This window comes from Ranitomeya variabilis, chromosome 4 (genome assembly GCF_051348905.1).
Source record: "Ranitomeya variabilis isolate aRanVar5 chromosome 4, aRanVar5.hap1, whole genome shotgun sequence".
Lineage (NCBI taxonomy): Eukaryota > Metazoa > Chordata > Amphibia > Anura > Dendrobatidae > Ranitomeya > Ranitomeya variabilis.
The window spans coordinates 186,720,642-186,736,897 of NC_135235.1; the positions used below are offsets into that span (position 1 = coordinate 186,720,642).

The 16,256-nt window shown below is 42.6% G+C and overlaps 1 protein-coding gene across 1 annotated transcript in view; it reads right to left on the bottom strand.

Annotated features, from left to right (window-relative positions):
* Window positions 1–239: 239 nt before the first annotated feature.
* Window positions 240–16,256, bottom strand: part of LOC143770150 (cytoplasmic phosphatidylinositol transfer protein 1-like) — a 165,638-nt gene continuing 149,621 nt past the window's right edge. The window contains exons 9-10 of the mRNA XM_077259479.1: window positions 5,970–6,056; window positions 240–2,802 (exon numbers count right to left, since the gene is read on the bottom strand). Of these exons, the coding sequence (XP_077115594.1) occupies window positions 2,645–2,802; window positions 5,970–6,056 (245 nt within the window). The 3' untranslated portion in view covers window positions 240–2,644. The remainder of the gene's footprint in view (window positions 2,803–5,969; window positions 6,057–16,256) is intronic.

The window sequence follows — 16,256 nt, forward strand, 5'->3', positions numbered from 1 at the left end:
CCGGCAGTGCAAATTTTCTCAAATTTGGCTCGAAGTCAATTTCCAACAGTAGCATTGAAATAAACCTGCTCTTCTTCGTCTTCAGTTTACATTTGTGTACAATCTGGCCTAACACAATGGATGTCCCTCTATCCTGACCATTGTATCCAGGACAATATGCTTTATATAATCCAACCTCAGGTACAATGCTTAACATTAACCCACATACATTAAAACAAATATTCAAAGATATAGTGAAAAATAGTTCACTTCATGATTTATTAAGATATCTGAAAAAATTTCTGTACAGTACACAGTGCTTGAAAATACCTCAAATAGTAAATATATAACTTTCACATAAGCATTCTGATAGGGGTCAGGCATATCACCATGACTTAGGAAAATAGACTATACACATGATACACATCCAAAGGTGACCAGTATGTCCTTGGTGGCTATTCTTTCAATTTATCTACCAGAAAAGAGAAAGGAAGAACTAGAAAAAAGGGAATGAAACAAGCAAATTACAAAACAAACTGCTATTTAGACATTTTACATCTGTTTCATTTTTCCTTTATTTACCATCTACCGTACCTATTTCACAATACCAGCCTATTTTGTCCAGGTCAGGATCTCTAAATATGGATCTTCAATATAAAGATTTAAAAATTATTTTCTTATTTATTTTAGAGACTATCTTCTCGTGCCACCAGTGCTCTTCTTCATACCCATTGAGCTTGAGTGACAGTGACAGTGGCCACCAGTAACATAACGTCAAGTTGCTACATCTTCCAATCACTGGATGTCTACAGTCATAAGACACTGCAACTACATCTACACTATACATAGGCTTGATGAAGACTCGAGGAGATCCTAGCCAGGATATTATATATTTTCTGATCTCTTATCGTATTGGTACATTTTGGAGAAATGTTTTCATCACTTATAGGCACCTATAAAGAACATAGTCATAAAGTCCCTGGCATTTAAAATAACTAATATGATAGGATCCAGAAATAATTTATAGAAGTGACCTAGCAGATTCTGAAGGTACTAAGAAAGAAGGCATGAAGAAACCCTGGGATCTCTATATTACTGGTCAGAGTGTTAATACGGTTTTAGGATATTGATCTTTACCTTGCAAGGTAGTCCTTTTTCCGATAACTTTATGCCTTGGCTTCAGTATGTTAAAAACCAACAAACCACGCTATACTCTCCTTCCCTGGGAACACCAGCAAGCTACCATCATTGCTCCCAACATCTGGAATTGTCTATGGCACTAATGTCACATCGAAAGCATCACAGCCAACTGATCAGCTCGGCAACTCAGTTGACGTGACGTCAGCACCACAGACAATGCCAGACTCTCGGAGCACCGGTGGAGACTCAGTGGTGGACCTAGAGAAGATGAGTACAGAATAGTTTGTAGTTTCTTTTCAGCAAACTGCAGTTGGGAAAGAACATTGTCTGAAAGGGGACAACTTATTTAAGGTTGAACTCTAATTTGTCCTGTAGTTTTGGCCTGCCTATTTATTCAGTAATCATTATGTAAAAAGTCTAAATAATTAAAAGTTCTGATTTAGGCTATTCAAAGTCAACCACAGTCAAGGTGCCACCAAACGAAAGTCTTATGTGTCTTAGCATTAAACAACACAGCACAATTTAAATGATATAATATTGGGTAAAAGGTAAGCTATCAGGTTGTGGAATACAGTTTCCGTGACACGAGACCAGAGGTAGAAATAGTGGATAGAACAATTGTAAGTGAAATGAACCACTTTTCCAAAATTCTCCTTACAATTATCAGCCTGACTCATCAAAACATCCATTACAATACAAAATGTCTAACCATGATGATATCACTTTGCATGTCTGTGACATCACCAGTACTTGATGAAGGAGCAGCATATCTTGCTTCAGTTCTTCTATAGCTGTATTCTATATCAATGCAAGAAATGCTAAAACCAATTGGCCAATTCTGATCAGATGCCGTCATGGGTCAATATGGGTTTTGATATAACAAGTTTAGCTCTTAAGCTTTCACACTGCCTCAAGCTCTCCATCATGTGTTCAGATTGGTGTGAATTACGGTACCTGAAAACTTGGGATTTACAGACATTGTAAGATTTATACTCAACATTTATATTCAAGTTGTTTAGACATTTTCTGTGTCAAAGAAAATAAGGAATTTAAAAAATAGTTGATACAATTGCCTGCATACCTCCACTGTACAACATAGAAAAGAAACATGTATGAAACATATCTACAAGTCGTTTCCTATCCACACGTTTTAATTGATTTGTCAGCAATTTCCATGGGGTGATGTGTCTAATGTGTACGTTGTTGCATCTTTGCCGGCCACTCCTCCTTCACTGATAAAACCATTTATCTTATCAGAAACATAACTGCAATTAATTCTCCTTTACATGTTATAATAATTTTGCCAGCTTATAGCGTGAGCTGTGAATGCATGTGGGCAGTTCAAGTATCATAGCTTTCCTCCACATCTCTCTAATCAAAGGTAAACAACATGAAGATCGAAGTGACCTCCTGATCCCATCAAGTATAGAGTAAGTAGTTTGATCAGAAGATCCCAGTAACATGTTCCAGGACTTGTATAGCCAATGTTCTCTTTTGTGTTTGAAGGTTTCCGTATCTGTAAATGTTATTCCGGGGCTGAAGGCAGCCTTGGTCGAGGTTTGGCTTCTGCAGTTCCGTTCGTTGATGCATAAGGACATGCTTCTGTTCCGTTATTCCAAGATGTCGATCTGTTAATTGAATGTTTCCCTCCACCAATGTTTAGCAGGTTTTCACTATTAGGATCTGCAACAATTAAGAGACACATTTTTACAATTTTAATAGATCAACATATGACATGAATTTAAAGAATAAAATTAGCGATTAGAAGGAGGAAAGATTTGTTGTCATGCAACCAGCAAGCTTAAATTGGTAGTCCGAAACTAGTATTTTAATTCCAAATGTCTGTCATTAAGTCATAATCTAATCTCTTTTCTAATATATTTTAATTAAAATTTACCAACCATTCCTTCTGTACTCTATCTAGCTGCTTTATTTTTTTTACTTACTTCCTGTTTGATGATGCTTCATTTGAGAACCCCCAATGCATGCTGGGATACTCAAATGAAACATCACTGTTGCAGCTTTTACCTCCATCCTGAAACAAAGCATCATTAGTGATGTCTGCTTCAGGGGCTTAGCTAGCCTCTGCTCTACTGAGAAAGCATCAGTTGTCAACTCCAGTAGGATCTTATCACTATGCAATATTCTTCTCATTACACAGTGACAGTGCGCTCCATCGCTGGCTCTAATGAGATGTGACGAGCCAGCAAGGGAGTGCACTGCTACTGCGCACTGTAAGGAGCTTACTTGGCATACAGGAAAAACCGAGACCAGCCCTGATCCCACAATTAACTTCTTACAATGTGCACTGATAGTGCCCTTTCTTGCTCATCATTTCTCATCAGAACCTGTGCGTTAGCGCACTGTCACTGTGCATATTGCACAGTGAAAAGATCCTACTGAGCATGCGTTGGAATTGACAATCGGCACATGCTCAATCGAGCAGGAACTAGCCCAGCTGTGAATCAGATGTCACTGATGATGCTTTTTTCAGTTAGGGGGAAGAGGCTGGAGCAGTGACTCTGATGGTTCTCAAACGAAGTGTCATCAAAGAGGAAGTAGGTAAAAATGTAAAATAAAGACGTTAGATATGTAAAGATACCATAATGAGGGAATTAACTTTAATAATTAAAGCATATTAGAAACAAGTTTAGATTATTACATTAAATAGACATACATTTAAGATTAAAATAAATATTAGTTTCAGACTACTCCTTTAACTTGTTCTTTTGCTCTGCATGTAGCTCTTCCAGCAAGAGGATGTACATGTATGGATTAGTTGACACTGAAAATGTTAAATGAAACCACTGCTGATAAGTGTGTGTTATGAAAGAAAAGTGGAAAGTTTCTTGGTGGATCATCTCTTACTGTATTCCAGGAATTTTTGTGTAACAATTCTGGGTACACCTTCGATTAGTGAACCTACAATCTACAAGAGATGTGAAAATGTTTTATTGCCAGTATCCCCACTCTTTAGTGATGAGTGAGCGTGCATGGATAAGGTGTTATCTGAGCATACGCATGTCCTAATCAAGTAACTTTGGCTCAAGTCAATGCTCAAGTCACCGAGGCTTAATGTCTCATGGCTGTTTGACAGTCGCAACACATGTAAGGATTGCCTAACACATAGGCATTTGCTGTGTCTGTTGAACAGCTAAAGATACATGCAGCCGTGGCAACTCAAGCATTTTTTCGAGCATGCCGAAAATACTCAATTAGGACGCGAGTATGCTCAGATAGCACCTAATCCGCACGCTCACTCATCACTATCGATCTTTCATAAATGACAGTGTATGCTGAATGTCCTGCACCTAGTAACAAAAATATTTCTATATCTCAAGACACTGCAGTTTTTTCAATTTTTTGTCTGAAATGATTGGAAAGATGAACTGGTAGTTCCCAATGTAGGACCAGGGTCTTTTATTAGCAGAAGTGGTGGTAGAAGGATCTCTCTTTCTGTCTAACCACTTAGATGCCGTGGTTGCTATTGAGCACAGCTTTTAATGTATTAATCAACCAAGATCAAAGTTATCTCTGGTCACACGTGTTGCAGTAAATGGTACATGTAGAAGGTACTTCCCAACATTGCTGTAATATGTTCTTTTATTTGTCTACCAGCAAAGAAAGGTAGGACTAGCAAGAAGGCCAATCCAAACAAATTAAGACATTGTACACATATTATATGTATTCAAAAATTATTACCAAACTTTGGATACTGGTCTTCTGATTTAGTAATATATGATTGTGATGTATTTTTTTGGTGGAAATAAACTTATATCTTATGATCAAACTTTATGTTTCTATTCAATAATGTAAAATGTAACAACTTTGTAGATGTTCCAGTGTCTAGATAGATATTGCCACAGAATTCTATTGATTCCTTCTCAGAATGTGTCCATTGATTGTGGGAAAAAGATGTGACTAGTATGATGTTCAAGAGGAATGAGCATGTGTGACCGTTGGAACTTTACATATTAGGTAGATATTCTAAGAAGGATCAGAATACCAGGAGCTATAACAAGTATGTAACAGCAAAAAAGGAAAAAAGAACTTTCATAAAAATAATTTAAATCGAAAAAATATTTGTTTTTTGTGTAATATGAAGATTAAATTATATTTATTTGCAGCACAACCACTTTAAAGAACATTACCACCTTCATTTAGAGACGAGTGAACTCAAACTGTAAAGTCTGCACTGGACACCCTGTGTCCGATGCTGAACTCCAAACACAGTCTTCTTCGGGAAGTCCAGTTTAGAGTTTGCGAGAGCCCTTACTACGACCGTTTTAAAGCCACAAATTTAGGGTTTCTATTCATTAGAGTTTGGGGTCAAGAAAGGTGCAAGTTTCGGTGCCCGAACCGAACTTTGGACTACAGTTTGACTGAACCTGACGATCTCAAACATAAACATATCCCAAAGTTTCAATCAATGTTGATTCCTTGTTTACACAAAGGGATGTGCTGCCGACCAACAAAATATTTGACAGCCCATAAGAATATGTGATGAACGACTAAAAAGTGTTCTGTCATTTGATCGCATTTTTACACTAGGCGATGATCGAAAACCAACTAAAGAGTGTTTCGTCTACCAATAATGTCTCATGTAAATAGCCCTTTAATTTTAACATCTACTTAGTTGTTCAGATGATACACAGTTCAATCTCATAATTCTTACGCCTTTCTCCGAAAAAAAACAAAACACTTTATTGTGGAAGAAAACCCAAGGACATTTAGTCAAAGGTATTTATTTTTGTTTTTAGAACAAAATTTCCTTGACATGTCTAATTTGACCTTTTTCACAGTGCTGGAATTTCCATGTACAACAATTGCTACGACACACAATTGCTTACCTGCATTCTTTTTCTGAGAATTGACTTTACAGTTTGTCTCCTCCTGAAGCCTTTTCTCAAACTTCCGAACGTCTTCTAAGGACATGCCTGCAAGCATATTTACCATATGATCTTTTAATGTAGATGTCTTTGTCAATCAATCACATTTTTACATCCAGGAACACTTTAAGATAGGGGCTTATGTCTTAGATCATGCTGTAAACAGATGGATTAGTGAATGCTTAGTGGTTGTCGCCATTGGCAAAACACATCAAGATTAAACACCCGCATGTTAATTAAATAACTCTGGCCACACGCTGAGACTTCATCTGTTAATCTGGCCCCAAATCACCATATGTGTCAGTAGTACAAAACAATGTTATTAGGAAACAAAAAGATATTGATCATATTATTTACATGTCATTAGGACAACACAGGGGAAAAGACTATAGGTACCGTCACATTAAGCGACGCTGCAGCGATAGCGACAACGATGCCGATCGCTGCAGCGTCGCTGTTTGATCGCTGGAGAGCTGTCACACAGACCGCTCTCCAGCGGCCAACGATGCCGAGGTCCCCGGGTAACCAGGGTAAACATCGGGTTGCTAAGTGCAGGGCCGCGCTTAGTAACCCGATGTTTACCCTGGTTACCAGCGTAAAAGTAAAAAAAACAAACAGTACATGCTCACCTGCGCGTCCCCCAGCGTCTGCTTCCTGACACTGACTGAGCTCCGGCCCTAACAGCAGAGCGGTGACGTCACCGCTGTGCTTTCACTTTCACTTTAGGGCCGGATCTCAGTCAGAGCAGGAAGCAGACGCTGGGGGACGTGCAGGTGAGCATGTACTGTTTGTTTTTTTTACTTTTACGCTGGTAACCAGGGTAAACATCGGGTTACTAAGCGCGGCCCTGCGCTTAGTAACCCGATGTTTACCCTGGTTACCAGTGTAAAACATCGCTGGTATCGTTGCTTTTGGTGTCAAACACAACGATACACAGCGATCGGACGACCAAATAAAGTTCTGGACTTTATTCAGCGACCAGCGACATCACAGCAGGATCCTGATCGCTGCTGCGTGTCAAACTAAACGATGTCGCTAGCGAGGACGCTGCAACGTCACGGATCGCTAGCGATATCGTTTAGTGTGACGGTACCTTATAAAGTTGGTGCAACCTCCACAAAGATAAAAGTGCAGCAAAGTCCCTCTGTCATAAGGGTTCACTCATATTAGCATATAATACAGAGGAGAGCAATGCAAGAAAACATCACATTGCACTCTGACCAATGTTACACAACGAATTAGTGTTTATCTGTGAGCTTTTTCTCAGCTCGAATTGGACCAAGGAAAAAATCACAGCATGCTGTGATTGTCTGCGAGAATTGGGTCACATTTGCCAATGCAAGCTAATAGGTGCGTGTACCCTTCAATTTTTATGCACACAACTCAAAGGAAACCCAACATTTCATATGAGATGTGCAGCATCTGAAACAACGGATACAGGAAGCCTGTGCTAGCATTTCTTCTGCAGTGTTGCTATCAGTGTGTCAAGAGTGGGAGAAGAGGGTTGCATTGACAATCCAACACAATGGGCAGCACTTTGAACACATTTTATAAGTGGTCATAAACTTGTAAATAACTCATGACAGAATAAAGTTATGTTAAAACCAAGCACACAATTGTTTTTCTTGTGAAATTCTCAATAAGAATGTTGTGTCACATGAACCTCTCCCCATTGAAAAAAATAAAGTTGGATCCAAAATGGCCAACCTTAACATGGCCGCTATGGTCACCACCCATCTTGAAAAGTTTTTCCCCTCCCATAAACTAATGTGCCACAAACAGGAAGTTGATATCATCAACCATTCCCATTTTATTTAGGTGTATCCATATAAATGGCCCACCCTGTATAATCAGTGCTTTGCGTGTGTAGTTTTCTGTATTTGTATTTAGCTTATAAGTAAATAAATTAATTAGAAAATGGTGTGGAGTCCTCCTTATTTTTACTAACCAGCTGAGGGAAAGCAGACAACCGTGAGCTGCTGTTATTTTTCTGGGAAGGGGCCAAAATATATGGAGCTTCCAAGTATATTAATAACATCTCACAGATGAATGTGTAGCCTTTACTGGCTGTTTAAAAAGGCGGATTCCCCCAAAAAAAATGATGTGTCCCCCCTATTTTTAATAACCAGCAAAAGCTAAGCAGACCACTGCAAGATGATATTAATAGGTTGGGAAGGGCCATGGATATTGGCCTCTTCTCAGACTAATAACACTGTCAGGACTCTGAACATTTTTTACTTTTTGTGCATTACTGTCCTTTTCCAAGATGGCGTCTTTGGTCTCATGTGCACTGTGTCTTCCTGCTATAAAACTCCACCCCAGCCTTCAGTCTGTGCTAGAGTATTCTGCCTTGCATCCAGCTCCTGACCTCTGATTACTGCCTGGCTATATACCTGCTCCTGTGAACCTGTGTGGTGATCCTGCTACTCTGCTCTGAGTTTCTGCTGCATACACCAGTTTCCAGTAATCCTCCTTCATCTGCTGCTCGTGTTTACTTCCATCTGCATTTGCTGGACATGTAAGCTGTTTCTGCTCTGCAAAACCCCGAGACTGTTAACCTGGCCTCCCTGGTTGAGCTAAGATATGATTTGAAATGCCTTATAAGCTTATCTATCTGTGTTTGGACTAAGACAAGGATTTATTCGTGTCAAGTATCCTCAAGAATAACTGTGCTTCATAGACTTTCTGCTTGATTGCATTTTCCTCTGAAGTTTCCTATAGACTGGTAAGCTGCGTTTAATATTTACACCAAGCGTTGTGGACTTGAGTTTCTCTCTGCACCTGTTTGAATCACCGTGTGATAATATAGACTTTACCACTTATAAAACTGTGTCCTGTAGTTGTCTTGTTCCACGCAAAGAGTCTCCTGAGTTATCCCCTATAATTATTACAAACACTATCTCTCAGCCGCCACAGAAATAACGCATACACTAAATGTGCCAATTCTGTCACTAAGCCTCTGCTCTTCCCAATTGCACTGGTGCATTGGCAATTGGAGTAATGGTTTTGGGGTTGATGTCAGCTGTGTAACGTCCATGGACATCAAGCCCAGGGTTTAGTAATGGAGAGGTCTCTGTAGCATACCCCTATTAATAACCCTCCAGCCAAAAGAAATAAACACGCACACAAAAGTCCTTTGATTGTAAAAAGCACTCCCCAACAATTACCATCTTTTACCCATTTATTAGCAAAAAAATAATCCACAGGGTCTGTCAAAGTCCATATGGAGGTCTCACGACCATCCTCAACTCTGCTACACCTGGAGGCTGTGATGAGTGGTGACATCTGTAACCACTCACTATGGATGCCGGAATATACTGAGAGTAGTCTTAGAACAAGCGGTAGTGACGAGCGGTGACGTCATTAACATTACCACAGATCACAGACAGCGGCTCTCCCGATAGCCTCTGTGTGAGCCTCAGAGGACAACGTGTGAGCCGGCCAGCTGTTAATTGCAGTAACCTTATGGAATTCACTGCAGTTCACAGCTGGCAGCTCACAGAGAGGTTATGGTCAGAACCTCCGGCTGCATCTGGCGGTAACCTTAATGATGTCACCACCACTCATTCTTACACTCCTCTCAGTGTGTAGTGAATGGTAACATTACTAATGTCACTGTTCATCACACCCCTCTGCTGATTTTCCCACTTTCAAGAGTTGATCTGATTTCAGGCTGTGAGGGAGGGCAGCTTCAGTGACGCCACCGCTAGTCACTGAAGCTCCGCTCCCAGCATTTCATTAATTCCCCAGCAGTTTACAGGTGGGCCAGTCTGCTCCAGGTTGTAAATGTCATATACTTCAGATATGGATTACGGTGTAGGACTGACTGAATGCCATACAGGTATGCGTATATTGTTGTTTTTTTATTTTTAATTTTTTACAGGAGATCGAGGGTATCGTTTGGATTGGCAGAAGTATAAAGATGGCAAAACTGTGTGTTCTTTTCATTTCATTAAAATACTTTATTCTGCATGTGTGTTAACCCTTTAAAAACTTTAGGATTAGTAATGGATAGATGTCTTATTGACACCTCTCCATTACTAAGCCAGGCTTAAAATCACCTTACAAAACAAAGGTGACATTAACCCCTTATTACCCCATATGCCTGTGCTACAGGGCAGTGGGAAGAGAGCAGCTAAGTGCCAGAATTGGTGCATCTTAGGGTACCGTCACACAGTGCAATTTTGATCGCTACGACGGCACGATCCGTGACGTCGCAGCGATCATATGATTATCGCTCCAGCGTCGTAGACTGCGGTCACACGTTGCAATCACGGCGCTGGAGCGATGCCGAAGTCCCCGGGTAACCAGGGTAAACATCGGGTTACTAAGCGCAGGGCCGCGCTTAGTAACCCGATGTTTACCGTGGTTACCAGCGTAAAAGTTAAAAAAAACAAACCGTACATGCTCACCATCTGATGTCCGTCCGGTCCCTTGCCGTCCGCTTCCTGCTCTGACAGATCTGGCCGTACAGTGAGAGCAGAGTGCAGCGGTGACGTCACCGCTGTGATCTGCTCTCACTTTCCGGCCGGCAGACAGTCAGAGCGGGAAGCGGACGGCAAGGGACCGGACGGACATCAGATGGTGAGCATGTACGGTTTGTTTTTTTTTACTTTTACGCTGGTAACCATGGTAAACATCGGGTTACTAAGCGCGGTCCTGCGCTTAGTTACCCGATGTTTACCCTGGTTACCAGCGAACGCATCGCTGGATCGCTGTCACACACAACGATCCAGCGATGTCAGCGGGTGATCAAGCGACGAAAGAAAGTTCCAAACGATCTGCTACGACGTACGATTCTCAGCAGGATCCCTGATCGCTGCTGCGTGTCAGACACTGCGATATCGTAACGATATCACTAGAACGTCACGAATCGTACCGTCGTAGCGATCAAAATTGCACTGTGTGACGGTACCCTTACACTTTTCTCCCGTGGCTGGGTGCAGATGTTTTTAGCCGGGGGGGCCAATAACAATAGTCACTCTCTAGGCTATTAATATCTGTCCTCAGTCACTGGCTTTCCCTCTCTGGCACAGAAAATTGCTCTGGAGCCCACGCCAGTTTTTCCACTGAAAACATTCTTGTAGTAAATATATACAGGTTGCAAATTTTACACACACATACTACTAACAGTATTAGACACTGACATCTATAAATCTAACTGTTCTGCAATGGTTTACTGTATGTAAACCATATCTCCTATCCTGTCGTCTTCTGCCATGATTGTACAGAAGCCGACAAATGAATTATCGGCTGTTCTGCTATCTATCTCTCCATGAAATATAAAGATATATACAGTATATGTGTCACTGACTACTTTCATCTGTGAGGAGCACAGTGCGCCAGTGGCGAATTTGCCAATCCTGGTGTTCTGTGGCAAATGCCAAGCGTCATGCACGGTGTTGGGCTGTGAGCACAACCCCCATTTGTGGATGTCGGGCACTGAGACCATCCTCATGGAGTCGGTTTCTAACCGTTTGTGCAGACACATGCACATTTGTGGCCTGCTGGAGGTCATTTTGCAGAGCTCTTGCAGTGCTCCTCCTGTACCTCCTTCCACAAAGGCTGAGGTAGCGGTCTTGCTGCTGGGTTGTTTCCCTCCTACGGCCCCCTCCTCATCTCCTGGTGTACTGGCCTGTCACCTGGCAGCGCCTCCAGCCTCTGGACACTACGCTGACAAACACAGCAAACTGTTGTGAATTCCGTTCTCGGGCTCCCTCCTGTGGTCGTGAATGGTACTTTGGTGAGTTCTGTCCTTGAACACCCTCTGGTGGCTTTGAGTGGAACTGCTGATCTTTGAGGTTGGCTTTCTCAGCTGCCCTCATTTATTGCTTCTGCTCGCTTCCCTATTTAACTCTGCCCAGGTCGTTAGTCCATGCCAGCTGTCAATGTCTCAGTACTGGTTCAGATCTCTCTTGGAATTCTCAGATGACCTGACTACTCCTGCAGAAGCTAAGTCCTTGCTAATCATTTGCTGTTCATTGGTTTTTTGAATATATTTTTCAGTACATGTTATGTTTCAGTCCAGCCTGCTATTATGATATTTCCTTGCTAGCTGGAAGCTCTGGGGGTGCAGAGCTGCACCTCCACACCGTGAGTCGGTGTGGAGGTCTTTTTGCACACTCTGCGTGGTTTTTGTAGTTTTTTATACTGACCGCATAATTCCCTTTCCTATCCTCTGTTTTTCTAGAGAAGATTCGGCCTCCTTTGCTAAAATCTTTTTCATTCCTGTGTTTGTCACTTCCCTCTTAACTCACAGTTAATATTTGTGGGGGGCTACCTTTACTTTGGGAAATTTCTCTGAGGCAAGGTAGGCTATTATTTCTATCTTTAGGGATAGTTAGCTCTTAGGCTGTGAAGAGGCGTCTAGAGTTAGGTATGCTCCACGGCTATTTCTAGTGTGTGTGATAGGATTAAGGATTGCGGTCAGTAGAGTTACCACTCCCTCAGAGCTTGTCCCAGGTTTTCTGTTTTAACCATCAGGTCACTTCGGGTGCTCCTAACCACCAGGTCATAACAGTACAGCTGGCCAACAAAGTGTTAATGCATCTCAAAAGAGGGATAAGAAAAGTTCTGAGTCAATTTTTTTTTCTTTGCAGCCTGTTTTGTCTTTCTTTTCCCCTTAACCTCTGTGTGGTTCAGGACTCAGGTGTAGATATGGATAGTCAAGGTTTGTCCTCTTGTGTGGATCAACTCACTGCTAGGGTACAGAGTATTCAAGATTATGTAGTTCAGAATCCGATGTTAGAGCCTAGAATTCCAATTCCTGATTTGTTTTCTGGGGATAGATCTAAATTTTTGAATTTCAAAAATAATTGCAGACTGTTTCTTGCTCTGAAACCCTGCTCCTCTGGTGATCCCATTCAGCAAGTAAAGATTATTATTTCTTTGTTGCGTGGTGACCCGCAAGACTGGGCATTCTCCCTTGAGCCAGGAAATCCTGCATTGCTCAATGTGGATGCATTTTTTCTAGCGCTTGGATTGCTTTATGACGAACCTAATTCTGTGGATCAGGCAGAAAAGATCTTGCTGACTCTATGTCAGGGTCAGGATGAGGCAGAAGTATATTGCCAGAAGTTTAGAAAGTGGTCTGTGCTTACTCAATGGAATGAGTGTGCCCTGGCAGCAATTTTCAGAAAGGGTCATTCTGAAGCCCTTAGGGATGTTATGGTGGGGTTCCCCACGCCTGCTGGTCTGAATGAGTCAATGTCTTTGGCCATTCAGGTTGATCGGCGTTTGCGCGAGCGAAAAGCTGTGCACCATTTGGTGGTGTCCTCTGAGCGGAGGCCTGAGCCTATGCAATGTGATAGGACTTTGACCAGAGCTGAACGGCAAGAACACAGACATCAGAATGGGCTGTGTTTTTACTGTGGTGACTCCTCTCATGCTATCTCTGATTGTCCTAAGCGCACTAAGAGGTTCGCTAGGTCTGTCACCATTAGTACTTTGCAGCCTAAATTTCTCTTATCTGTTACCCTGATTTGCTCACTGTCGCCCTACTCTGTTATGGCATTTGTGGATTCAGGCGCTGCCATGAACTTGATGGACTTGGAGTTTGTCAGGCGCTGTGGTTTTTCCCTGGAGCCTTTGCAGAGTCCTATTCCCTTAAGGGGGATTGATGCTACGCCATTGGCCAAGAATAAACCTCAGTACTGGACTCAGCTGACCATGTGCATGGCTCCCGCACATCAGGAAAATATCCGCTTTTTGGTGTTGCATAATTTGCATGATGTTGTCGTGTTGGGTTTGCCATGGTTTCAGGTTCATAATCCAGTACTGGATTGGAAATCAATGTCTGTGTGTAGTTGGGGTTGTCAAGGGATACATGGTGATGTTCCTTTGATGTCAATTTCTTCTTCCACTCCTTCTGAAGTCCCTGAGTTTTTGTCGGATTACCAGGATGTATTTGATGAGCCCAAGTCCAGTGCCCTACCTCCTCATAGGGACTGTGATTGCGCTATTAATTTGACTCCTGGTAGTAAGTTCCCTAAGGGCCGACTGTTCAATTTATCTGTGTCAGAACATGCCTCTATGCGGAGTTATGTAAAGGAGTCCTTGGAGAAAGGGCATATTCGCCCGTCTTCGTCGCCGTTGGGAGCAGGGTTCTTTTTTGTGGCCAAGAAGGATGGCTCTCTGAGACCCTGTATAGATTACCGCCTTCTCAATAAAATCACGGTCAAATTTCAGTACCCTTTGCCTCTGTTGTCTGATTTGTTTGCTCGGATTAAGGGGGCTAGTTGGTTTACCAGGATTGACCTTCGAGGGGCGTATAATCTTGTGCGTATTAAACAGGGCGATGAATGGAAAACAGCATTTAATACGCCCGAGGGCCATTTTGAGTACCTGGTGATGCCATTCGGGCTTTCTAATGCTCCATCTGTGTTTCAGTCCTTTATGCACGACATCTTCCGGAAGTATCTGGATAGGTTCATGATCGTTTATTTGGATGATATTTTGGTCTTTTCGGATGATTGGGAGTCTCATGTAAGGCAGGTCCGGATGGTGTTGCAGGTCCTTCGTGCTAATGCGTTGTTTGTGAAGGGCTCTAAATGCCTCTTTGGAGTTCAGAAGGTTTCCTTTTTGGGCTTCATTTTTTCCCCTTCTACTATCGAGATGGATCCTGACAAAAATCAGGCCATTTATGATTGGACTCAACCTACATCTGTGAAGAGTCTTCAGAAGTTCCTGGGCTTTGCTAATTTTTACCGTTGCTTCATCGCTAATTTTTCTAGTGTGGTTAAGCCTTTGACTGATTTGACGAAGAAAGGCGCTGATGTGGTGAATTGGTCCCCTGCGGCCGTTGAGGCCTTTCAGGAGCTTAAACGTCGTTTCACTTCGGCCCCTGTGTTGCGTCAGCCAGATGTTTTGCTCCCTTTTCAGGTTGAGGTTGATGCTTCTGAGATTGGGGCAGGGGCTGTTTTGTCTCAGAGAAGTTCTGATGGCTCCTTGATGAAGCCGTGTGCTTTCTTTTCTAGAAAGTTTTCGCCTGCCGAGCGTAATTATGATGTCGGCAATCGGGAGTTGTTGGCTATGAAGTGGGCATTTGAGGAGTGGCGACATTGGCTTGAGGGAGCCAAACATCGCGTGGTGGTCCTGACTGATCACAAGAATCTGACTTACCTCGAGTCCGCCAAGCGGTTGAACCCTAGACAGGCTCGATGGTCACTGTTTTTCTCCCGTTTCGATTTTGTGGTCTCATACCTTCCGGGATCTAAGAATGTGAAGGCTGATGCCCTTTCTAGGAGTTTTTTACCTGATTCTCCGGGAGTCCCTGAGCCGGCTGGTATTCTTAAATAGGGGGTGATTCTGTCTGCCATCTCCCCTGATTTGCGGCGGGTGCTGCAGGAGTTTCAGGCTGATAGACCTGACCGCTGCCCAGTGGAAAAAATGTTTGTCCCTGATAGATGGACTAGTAGGGTTATTTCTGAGGTTCATTGTTCAGTGTTGGCTGGTCATCCTGGGATTTTTGGTTGCCAGGTCCTTTTGGTGGCCTTCCTTGTCACGGGATGTGCGTTCTTTTGTGCAGTCCTGTGGGACTTGTGCTCGGGCCAAACCTTGCTGTTCTCGTGCCAGTGGGTTGCTTTTGCCTTTGCCTGTCCCGAAGAGGCCCTGGACACATATTTCCATGGATTTTATTTCTGATCTTCCTGTCTCTCAAAGGATGTCTGTCATCTGGGTGGTTTGTGATCAGTTTTCTAAGATGGTCCATTTGGTACCCTTGCCTAAATTGCCTTCCTCCTCTGATTTGGTTCCATTATTTTTTCAGCATGTGGTTCGTTTGCATGGCATTCTGGAGAACATTGTGTCGGACAGAGGTTCCCAATTTGTTTCTAGGTTTTGGCGGTCCTTTTGTGCTAAGATGGGCATTGATTTGTCTTTTTCTTCAGCGTTCCATCCTCAGACAAATGGCCAAACCGAACGAACCAATCAGACCTTGGAAACCTATCTGAGATGCTTTGTTTCTGCTGATCAGGATGATTGGGTGACCTTCTTGCCATTGGCCGAGTTCGCCCTTAATAATCGGGCTAGTTCTGCTACTTTGGTTTCGCCTTTTTTTTTTAATTCTGGTTTTCATCCTCGTTTTTCTTCAGGGCAGGTTGAGTCTTCTGACTGTCCTGGTGTGGATTCTGTGGTGGACAGGTTGCAACAAATTTGGACTCACGTGGTGGACAATTTGACGTTGTCTCAGGAGAAGGCGCAATGTTTTGCTAACCGCCGTCGCTGTGTTGGTCCCCGACTTCGTGTTGG